General features: G+C 37.1%; 1 protein-coding gene across 1 annotated transcript; it reads right to left on the bottom strand.

Annotated features, from left to right (window-relative positions):
- Nucleotides 1-8,430: 8,430 nt before the first annotated feature.
- Nucleotides 8,431-9,576, bottom strand: LOC141640854 (uncharacterized). The gene has a single exon (XM_074449533.1). The coding sequence runs from the start codon at nucleotides 9,574-9,576 to the stop codon at nucleotides 8,431-8,433; it is 1,146 nt and encodes a 381-aa protein (XP_074305634.1).
- Nucleotides 9,577-11,818: the final 2,242 nt, after the last annotated feature.

Raw genomic sequence — 11,818 nt, 5'->3', positions numbered from 1 at the left:
TAGCTGCTATGGTCTTATATGTATTATGGTAGCAGAGTTTGTGATAGGAATACGGACTGTGAACACTGTATATGGTATTTTTAAGCATCAATATATTTTTTACATTTTACCAAAAAAAAACAGTTGTCAGTCAGCTGAACTTTGACTAAGGGAGAAAATGACAAACTCATAGCCTCTTTTTTTTCTCTTACGTAATTCACGGCAAAAAGTGTTTTATCTTCTGCAACAATATTGACTACCCACCCCTTGCACCAATTGACCATACTTGGTTATGTATAAGTAATTGACCAGTAAGAGAATGACCTACAAGCATCACAAATTGAACTCTCGAATGAAAAAAGCAGAAATAGAAACTAGTAAGGAAAAGAGTACAAGCATTCCGTCATTTGAAATATCACATTAAGCATGCAGAAAAACACTAAGATAAATTCAGTAAATATCACATTAAGCATGCAGTACATGTATTGCATCCAAGTTTAGAGAGAGCATTAAAATGTAGTCTATCATTATTTTGGGGTAAGGGATGAAACACAAAAACAGACAAAGCTATGCAGATTTTGTTACTCAACGTACTTTGGTCAACAGCATCATTTATGCTTGAATTTGTTGGGTTTGGTGGGAAATAATCTTTCACTGATCTACCTCCTTTTATTTGTGTTTTTTTTACTGGTATTTTTTTCTTCCTTGCAACAGTCTTTCGCCTCATATCTGTGAATGCATTGACGATGTTAATACGGCTGAAAATATAAATTTCGGCCAATGCACAACCGAGTGCATTTAAATGTAAACAAAATATGCAGATTTTCTGAGTCAATGGCCCTCTACTAATTAAGGATTGGCACCTTATCGACAATGGACCAACTGCTAATTTTAAAGTGAACCCTTGTTTGATGCGGACAGAACCTTATTTGATGCACATTGAACCCTATTTCATGCACAATGGACCTTATTTCATAAATGTACAGAGGACGGGTATCCTAAAACCTAAGCCTACTTGGCTAAAAAATGCTGAAAACATCAAGCAACTACCAGTTGGACTATTGTTTCAGATCCGAGTAATATAGATCATTAAAAACCAAAAGACCCTCACAAATTCGCAAATTCAATTATAAAAAATTACTTGAACATGCAATCTAGAACAAAAATGCAGAACTCGCTAAACTATAAGCAACAAATAAACTCTGAATTTCTATGCAAATGAGTTCAATGCATAGTCTTGACGCTTGACACAATCTGATGTTGCTGCAGAAAGACTTGAAAAATGTACAAATTTGATTCTAAATAAATTCAATGCGAATTGGTGACACAATAAGATTATCATGCTAGACACTTGGAAATTATAATCCGTGGAACCTAAACCTATAGCAAACATCAGAAATCATCAAGCATATTGACAAATCTTAGCAATATAAGATCACTAATAATCCAGAGATCATCTAAATTCCACATTTTCGAAACGTGGAAGAAAAACTGGAACATGCAGTCGAAAATAAGACTAGAAATCTAAGAATTCGTTATAGAATAACAATAAAATACCTTAATTAGAGAAATTACTGAAAATTAGGGTTAATAGCTGGATATGAATTGATGAATGTCGGGAAAAAAATACATGCATGATAAAATTAAAGTACAATCGCCATTAATTTGAAAAGCATATAACCTGAATTTGTAGGAATGAGATTGATAAATCTCGCGAAAATGCTGCTGATGAATGGATTGAACCCTAATTTGAGAAGCAGGTGATCGGAGACGATAAAGGTAGGAGAGAGATGATCGGAGAAGACGATCGGAAATGGCGACGGAGATGATGATGGTCGAAGAGAGAGAAGAAGATGAGTGAGAAAGTGAAAATGGGGAAATGATTGAAATTGAAGGGTTGGGGGGGGGGGGTTGAGCGCGTAAAATTATTATTAGTAGTATTATTAATTATTAATGTTATTATTAGTAGTATTATTAGTGGTTCTCATGGTTCTCATCATCCTAGTGGTTCTCATATGATCCTGAATATATATATATATATATATATATATATATATATATATATATATATATATATATATATATATATATATATATATATATATAGAGAGAGAGAGAGAGGTTACATAGGTATATTACCATAAATACTATAATATGTACATATATAATACGTATAATATAATATAATATATTATCTCTACCGATTATCGCCTTTCCCTTTAATCCCTATGACAATTAAGTTATTATTATTATTATTATTATTATTATTATTATTATTATTATTATTATTATTATTATTATTATTATTATTATATTGCTAGATGGGTTTCCTTTTAATTAATATATATATAGTATGTAACATTATGTGACATATTATTATAATGTACGATATACTACTATGTAATCTATTAATAATGTTTATTAAAATATTTATTCCAAAGTACGGGGTATTACAGTTTTCTATTATCTACTATATTTTCTTATCGTTTATTACTAATTTTTATTTAATAAGTGTGTTTAGATTGTAATCCTTTTTTTTGGTAGAATGTTAGTTCTCATTAAGCACAATCAAACTATTACAATCTAAATAATTAGTAGATATACCTACAAGAAGGCAATCCAACTTTTGTCACTAGGATTACTAATTTCATTACACTTTTGCACCTTGTTCCTTAAACTACTCTTAACTTGCTGCACTACCACAGACGGCCGACGCAGAAGACCTTCTATTCTTGCTTGATTCCTTTGCTGCCAAACCACATAGTATACAGCCATTATAGCACACAAGCAAATGTTCTTTTTCATTGGAGTCCAGTTTCGCCTACCAACCCAGAGGATGCCATTGCCACAAGGATGAAGTATACATAACCAGATACAGACTCCTTTCATCACCTCCCTAGTATAGCTGCAAGACTGAAACAGATGTCCAACAGTTTCCTGTGCATTATTGCAGATGCAACATAAAGCATCAGAAGAGATGCCATACTTATAAAGTTTCTCCTTCACGTTGAGAGCATTCCTGAGTAGCAGCCATGACAGAAATTGATGCTTAGGGAGTACCCATTTGTTCCACACCAGTTTTGCCCAACCAACTTTTTGTTCCTTATGCCTCAACCAGTTATAACCCGAGGTCACAGTAATCCTTGTATTGGTGTAGTATGAGATTTCCGACGTTGCAGGGTTGAATTTTTTATTTTTAAATCGTTCTATTATTTTTGTGGTGTGTTAAACTTGTAGTGCTAGTTGAAGTACAATTGTGATAAAATACAATTTATCTGATACAACAACTTAATAAAAGTTTAAAATATAAGAGAAATACTTAAATTACATGTCGAGAACATTGCAGTAATAATACTAAGGAAAATCATCATGTAAGACGATGAATATGATCTTGTTTCAAATTTAATTTTAAAGTAAATTCCAAAATATGGATATCCATATCTGATCCGATTATTTTGGATATCCGAACAATGGATGTCCGAAACATTTGGTTTGCATATGAATATCTGACTTCATGAATTTCTAAAATGGATATCAGATCCGAACTAGCACTTTGGATAGAATATATGATTCGTGCTCTGACAAGCGTCAACAGTAAAAACAATTTATTTATTGGGTTATGCTCTTTCATTGACATGATTTACTCAATCATGGACATAAATGACCATTATATCCTTGTCATTTATACACATCCATTTTCCATTTTGTTTCGATACTAATAAATTCTCTCAAATTACTCACTCTAGCTATCACCCACCATTGGCCACCAACCACCACGTACAACCACCATACACCACCGTCCCCCACTGCCCCTCCTATGCACGGTCGTTCCCTTGTCGGTAAAACCCACCCTCTGGAGCATCCCTACCAAGACCGGCACAAACCAACCACCGGTCCGCCTCTCCTATCCCAAAATTCCGATTAACAACAATGCCATACTATACATAAATGAATGTATATGAACCTAGGAAGGCCGAATAAAATGGTCTAGGAAGACCGAGTTATGAAAACCGACAATTGTCTTGTACAAACTATTCCCTAACCTTGTTCAAGTTTCACCCTTAGCTACACGTAAGTGTATTTTCCCCAGCGGAGTCGCCAAACTGTGGACAGCGGGGGGCCCACGGGGGCGCTTGGGAGAGAAGAGAAACAAGCGTTTGCATTTTTGTTGGAGTCGCCACCAATTTTTATGGGAAATTGGAACCGTTCGAATACCTCGTGTCATGTCAAGACACAAAGTAGAGACATGAACACTAAGCAATCGTTACCCTTAGCATTCTATGTCTAGAATGACTCTCGTGGATGCCAATGAACACGGGTGTTCACGGAGATCTAGAGTAAGGGGTGAGGGTACGTATTTAGAAGCTCTTTTGATTGAACACCTAATCCCGCCCGCCTCGATAGCGGCCTCTACTAATAATTAGGGAAGTTATTCGTACTCGATATATCGTCGATTGTATGCATGCAATGCAACATCCAAGTTTTAATCCTAGCATGTGAGAATTAATACTAAGTCGGTGGACAATTAATTTAGCAAACAATTAGGTCGAAATAGGGATTTAATGCTCAATTACATGTGAAAACATTCAAGCAATAAAAGAAACACAATAATTATAAATTAAAATAATGAAAATTACAATAATTACAATGGATTAGGCGATTTATGTCAAAAATACCTTTAAAACGGAAAATTTGATAAAAAAGAATAAAAGAAAGAATTACGAACCGATCAGCAGGTGATAATACGAATAATAGTTAGTTAAATGTAAGTTAATTAAACTAAGTCAAGGCAGGAAACGGAGTTCAGGGACAGAATTCAACCCGGAACAGGCGCAGCAGACCTGCGTCCTTTGGAATAGGCGCAGCAGACACTGCGTCTGTTCCTGACCTGAATTCTGGCTGTGAAGCCGGAATTGAGTCTTGTTAATACTCATTGGTGAATTTAACGATGGATTAACTTATTTACTCGGATGGAAGTGATTAGTAGGTTATTTACATACGATTAATGGTCATGAAAACGATAAACATGGATGAGACGGAGATAAGATGGATTAACTACATGATTAATGATTGATTAGTGACATAGGTGAACTAAATAGGTTAAATATGACAAATTAATGACGAATTAATGATGAACATGCGATGAATGTGACAAAAGACAGATTAAAATATATCAAAGACAAATTCCAGAAACTCAATATGAACAAATCGAATTTCTACAACCCGGATTGAATTTAATGACGAAAACCCGTAAATATTGGTTATAAGGGATTTAAGTCGAATTTAATGACAAATTAAATATGTTAATGATAATGAATAATATACATGTGAAATATATGCTATTATGACGAAGAATTAAAGAAAACAAACGAAACAAATAAACTTTGACGAATTACAGAGGACGAAGGAAGAAGAAAGGAAGCAGGAACTGCGGCAGCCTCACGAAGAGGCGCAGCAGGTACTGCGCTCCCTCGAAGAAGCGCAGCAGTTGATGCGTCCTTTCTCGACGGTTAGTCTTCTGGAAATCCGTAAAAAGAGGTTTTTAAAGCATGGTTTATAAATCGGTTTTAAGAGGTATTTTCGACATAAACCTTACAATTGTGATACAATAATTAAAATACAATAGATAAAAGAGATATTTACACCCTCAGACTTACATGTTGACGAAACGAGAAGGACTAAGATATTGATTAGTGATGCTCGACGCGAATGCAAAGAAAGTGCCCTCGTAAGAGGAAAACGATTAGATTTGATTAAGTTGATTGATTGTGGAGTTGGTCAAATTGGTCGGTCATGCAAACGAGGCTGGTACTCAGAAGGATCCGAGCTTACGTGGTCGAAAGATCAAGCACGTAGACGCCAAAAAGTAAGAACAAAAGTCTAGAATGCAAAGGGAGAAGAGAAGGGCGGACACTCGCGTGAGAAATATGAGGAGCGAAGGCTCCTATTTATACTAATCACGTGGAGGAAATAGGGTTTCGGAGACTCTTTGGAAGTGAATCTCGGAAAGATATGAAAAAGATACGAAAACTACGCAGAATAGGACCTGGGAAGAGGCGCAGCAAGCACTGCGTTTCTTGGAAGAGGCGCAGCACCTGCTGCGTCTGTTCCCAAGTGGTTTCCTCCTGCGGAAGAAAGATTCCCGTGTTTGAGTTATGGTAGGACGGAATAATTTTGTTTACCTTGATACTTTATATGAATATTACGGGAAATTGTTTGCCAAAAGATAAAGATTGTGAAATATTTATAAAATATGGATTAGAAATATCCGGAACGTTCCAGAACATTCCGACTCGGGATTGAACGATTATCAGAAAATGGAGACGGTTTTAGACTCGGACTCCAAATGTACTCTAATTACTGTCAAAACGACCGTATCGGCACGTAGATGACAACTAAGAGGTAGACATTAATATTTGAGCAATCACTTGACGATAAACTTATGAACTATCACAAATCGTTCCGCGTACCAAACATGCGGCCTAATCATCACCGGGTGGTTTGCGAGAGGTGCATAAATGAGGTATCTACACCTTGTCTTTCTTCTCCATTTATTTATTGTTACCACGTATGATCCCATGTTTAGTTATAATTCGATTCACTCATGTCTTATCTAATATGATTGTTTGTTTTTGTTCTTTGTTATGTTTGTTTCGACATATTGTGGCTGGGAGAACCTTGAGTTTCTCCCCACTAACTGTGGCGTTCATGTTTACATGAATGACAGGTGGTGAAGATGCTTACGTGGGGAAGACGTGTGGGCTAGCGAGAATTAAACCCTTGGACCTTAGTTGCTAGTTTAGAAACCCCTTATATGTTTATTCGTGGGATATATTTTCCCCGTTTTCTAGACTTGGGTTGTAATAACCTAAATTTGTCTATTGTTGTATTTGTTTCATTTCATTAGTGGCACCCGCGTGCTATTCTTTAACTAGTAATTTTAAAAGTTTTTAAAATATCACAAATTTCCGCTTTAATTTATTAGTTATATTTTCCACTTTATCGCGGGGTGTCACAGCAGCAGTATTTTGCAGTATTGCTCACTCAAGATTTCTTTCACGACGGTCAAGATGTTCCTAGTCGTCGATATATGCTTCTCCAGCAATATTTTGTAGTGTTGCTGTTGACAATCAAGACATTATATGTTTCCCCAACGAGAGTTTTCTTGAGGAAAGAGACAGGCAGATTCCCACACACAACATCTCCCAGTGAGAGAGTTTGTTTGAGGACAGAGACAGGCAGATTCTCCAGGTATGGTTTATTCTTATGGCTGGCAAGCTTCCTTACGTAGTCTAATGGACTTTAAACGACCCTCCCCGATAGTCCACTAACTCTAAAATATTACCGACGACAGGTCCTTGGTTCAGTCCCCTTGAGCCGCCTTGCGTCGCCATAGTCGTCAGGTTGTAATCTTCGATTCACCTGATGGCTATACTTTGACTTTCGCCTTGTCCAAGCCTTAGTCAAAGTGGGGGCTCTGTAGATACCTCATTTCTACACCTTCCGCCAACCACCCAGTGATGATTGGGCCGCATGTTTGGTACGCGGAACGATTTATGACAGTCCGTAAGTTTATCGTCAAGTGATAGCTCAAACACTTGTGTCTACCCCTTGGTTGTCATCTACGCGCCGATACGATCCGGAGCATCTCTACCAAGACCGGCACAAACCAACCACCGGTCCGCCTCTCCTATCCCAAAATTCCGATTAACAACAATGCCATACCATGCATAAATGAATGTATATGAACTCAAAATCAGTAAAGGCAGAAGGCAGAACGTCATCCGCGATTCACGACCAGTATTGCGATTTACCACATTTCTCAATTATTGTTTTTGTGCCGGTGGAAATTATTGTTGGTTCCTTAATATTGTTTGCTTTATGCAGGTCAAAAGCATTAATAGATTGGTAATATCACACAGGAAAATGATACGATAACACAATAATAGTATGTAGTATCGAATTTTTGGGTGCATTAAATTGATTTCATTACTCTAAACTAATTTAATCTCCCTAATGTGATAAAAGTTACAATATATTAGAATTATTATTATCAATACTATATATATAATCCGAAAACCAAAGTACTTCAATGTAATTAAATAAACTTATAAAAATTAATTATATTATATAGTTTTTAATTGATAGCGTTGTGTAGTAGATCTGACCAAGGGATTTCATTGTAACTATTATATAGTTTTGGTTGAAGTATAAATTTAGATAACACCAAAATATGGTGATATTCTTTAAAATAAACATGCCCCACATATGGTACTAATTAGTATAAAGATGTTAATTATTTAACATACACAAATATAATATAAGTATGTTATTGTTTTTTTTTTTTTTGGGAAAATGTAAGCATTTCATTAATGATCATAAAACCACTCATACAATTTGTCACCCCTTACATTTTTGCCTTTGAGCTAGGCCAAATGCACTCATACATCATCAGTTACTACAAATTTTGTTAAACCAATCAATTGTTTTAGCGAATTTAGACAAATGCCTACACCTACTTAGTCTCATCTGAATATCCTTCTTGCATATCTTCATCCCCACCACTGGCATAGGAACTAACTCTTCAAGTCGACATTTGTTCCTGCACCACCAAATGAAATAAACTGCTGCATCCAACACAGCAGTAATAGCTTGTTTCTGTTGCAACGATCTGCACCTCAGTTGCACCCACCATGACAAAAAGTTCTTATCTGGGAGCTGCAGCTGAAGCCAGTCAGATAAAAAAGCCAAACATCTTCTACTGAAGGAGCATTGGAAAAACAGATGCTCCAGACTTTCTTTGTCATCACCACAAAGATAGCAGCAATTCAGATGAGTGATCCCCATTCTAACCAGTCTATCTTGTGTTAGGAGTCGTCTATGAGCCAGTAACCAAATAATAAAACCATGCTTTGGGACAATCAGACTGTTGGAAGTCCAAGCATGCCAAGAGACATCCCTCCCCTCATCAACTAGCCATCCATATCCTAGCTTGATAGTATAATCAGTAAGAGTATCATTGAACATATGATGTTTAACTAGGTCTTTAACCCAACATATTTTCCTCCATGCCCAGCTAACTCCACTGCCATGTACATAATCCTCCCATTCTTTGTCTTTCATATAAACTGCATGAATCCAGCGGACCCATAAATGATCAGTTTTTTGAGCAATCCACCAGACGTATTTTCCAACTGCAGCTATATTCCAGCAGTACAGGTTTTTTAATCCAAGCCCACCCTTCTTTTTTGCCTTGCATATTTGCTCCCAAGCAACCAAAGCTGGGCTCTCCTTGAAATCATTGTCATGCCAAAGAAACTGCCTGCATAAGGAATCAATCTTAGCAAGAATGGTTTTTGGCAGGATGAAAATTCGTGCCCAATAATTGTGAAGGGTACTTAGGACAGCCTTGATCAGCGCCACTCTACCAGCATATGACAGTTTTCTTGCCCCCAAACTTCGTATTCTGGTAGTTACATTATCAATGAGGCACTGACAGTCATTTACACCCAGTCGTTTAGGAGATATGTTCACTCCCAAATATTTGAACGGGATTTTGCCACTGTGCATTCCAGAGATCCTAATCATCATTGCCATGGTGTGCTTGTCAACCCATTACAATACATCTCGGATTTTCCTTGACTCATAACCAAACCAGAGGCTAAAGAGAAGGTCTTAAAAGCTCTCAGCATCAGCAGAACAGATGAAACATCGCCTCTGCAGAGCATCACCAAGTCATCTGCAAAGCATAAGTGACTTAGCTGCACTCTTTTACAGAGTGGGTGATATCTAAACTCAGTCCTCCTCTGAACCCACAATAATATCCTACTGAGATAGTCCAGGTAAATAGTGAAGAGAAGGGGGGAAAAGGGATCCCCTTGCCTCAGTCCACGTTTCCCTTGAAAGTACCCAAAAATATTCCCATTTAAAGCCATAGAAAAGGTGGGAGTACTCACACATTGCATAATGAGCTCTATCCAATGACTGGGGAAGTTAAGAGCACTCAACATTTATCTCAGGAAGGCCCATTCAACAGAGTCATACGCCTTTTGTAAGTCAATCTTCATCATTACTCGAGGGGAGCAAGCTTTTCTTCTATACAGTCTTATTAAGTCTTGACAAATAAGAACATTTCCCACAATGTCCCTTCCCTTGATGAATGCACTTTGAGAGGGACTAATTATCTCAGGCAAAATAGTATTCAACCTATTACAAATAACTTTTGTAACACATTTATAAATGGTGTTACAGCATGCTATTGGCCTAAATTGAGTGACATGCTCAGGAACATCCACCTTTGGTATCAGAGTGAGAACAGTTGTATTACAAGCTTTCAGAAGTTTTCCAGACTTAAAAACATTCTTTACAGCAGCAATAACATCCTTCCCTATGATGGTCCACGCATCTTTGAAAAACTGGCTACTATATCCGTCTGGTCCAGGAGCTTTAGTTCCGGGAATGGAGAAAAGTGCGATCTTAATTTCAAAGCATCAGTGATAGGAGCACTTAAGATAACATGATGAGTGTAGTTAAGCAAGGCCCATGCCTGACAACCTTCACATTAACAGGTTCTACAGGTTTGGAAGTGCCTAATAACGTGCCATAATACTCTTCAAAAGCACCCTGAATCTCCTTCTGCTCAGTGCATAACACACCATGCATATTTTTAATCTGGTAAACTCTATTCTTCATTCTTCTATGTTTAATACTAGCATGAAAGAATGCAGAATTAGAATCTCCCTCGTCCATCCAAGTTTCCTTTGATTTTTGTTGGAGGTATTGAGTACAAGCATTTTTAAGAAATCTCAGTTCCTGTGAACAGGCATGTTCAGCATTACAAATTTCCTGATTCAAAGGGTTAAGTCTAAGTTGCTTCTAAAACCCCTCAAGAGCAACTTCAGTCACATGGGTGATGTTCTCAATGTCACTGAAGTTATGTCTATCCAGCTGCTTTAAGCTATGTTTCAAGGTTTTTAGCTTCTGAGTAACCTGAAACATAGGGTTACCATTCACAGTTTTCTTCCAATGAGTCTCAACCACCATAAGGAAGTCATCCACCAGAGACCACATATTGAAGTACTTGAAAGGGCTACCCTTCCTCTCTCTTTCTTCCTGGAAGAAGATCACACATGGGCAGTGATCAAAAAGGCCTTCAGGGAGAAAATTGGCAAAACAATCAGGGAAATCATTCAACCAATCAGCATTTACCAACACTCTATCAATTTTGCTATAGACTTTGGACCCATTTTCATGCTTATTGTTCCATGTAAAAAAAGATCCAATAGTCTTCAATTCAGTTAAGTCACAACTGACAGTCATCAGCTTCATAGGGAGAACATCATGCCATTGCACCTCAGCTCCACCTATCCTCTCATTCAGATGCATAAGGCTATTAAAATCCCCACACACCATCCATCTACTGTCTACTCTTTTCCCAAGTGATATTAAGGACTCCCAAAGAGTCTCCCTATCCTTATCCTTATTAAAGCCATAGACAAGGGTAAACCAGAACTGACAGTCCCTAGTTTTATCAAACACCTTAGCATGTATTAATTGAGCTGTAACATGCTGCACATTAACCACAACCTGAGAAGGCTGCCATATTAACCAGATCCTACCCCCTTTGTGGTAGCTACTGTTAGTGCAAATAGCCCATGAATCACACACAACGTTTTTAACTTTTATCCAATTACTACCTCTAATTTTAGTTTCTAATAATCCAAAAAGCCCAAATTTATTCTGGTTGAGAAACCACTTTATTTCTAATTGTTTATTCATGCTATTCATGCCCCTTATGTTCCAAAACCCCATCTTAACCATTATCAGCTTGTATCCTTCT

Source organism: Silene latifolia, chromosome 2 (assembly GCF_048544455.1).
Source record: "Silene latifolia isolate original U9 population chromosome 2, ASM4854445v1, whole genome shotgun sequence".
Taxonomy (NCBI): Eukaryota; Viridiplantae; Streptophyta; class Magnoliopsida; order Caryophyllales; family Caryophyllaceae; genus Silene; species Silene latifolia.
This window is presented reverse-complemented; position numbering and strand designations above follow the sequence as displayed.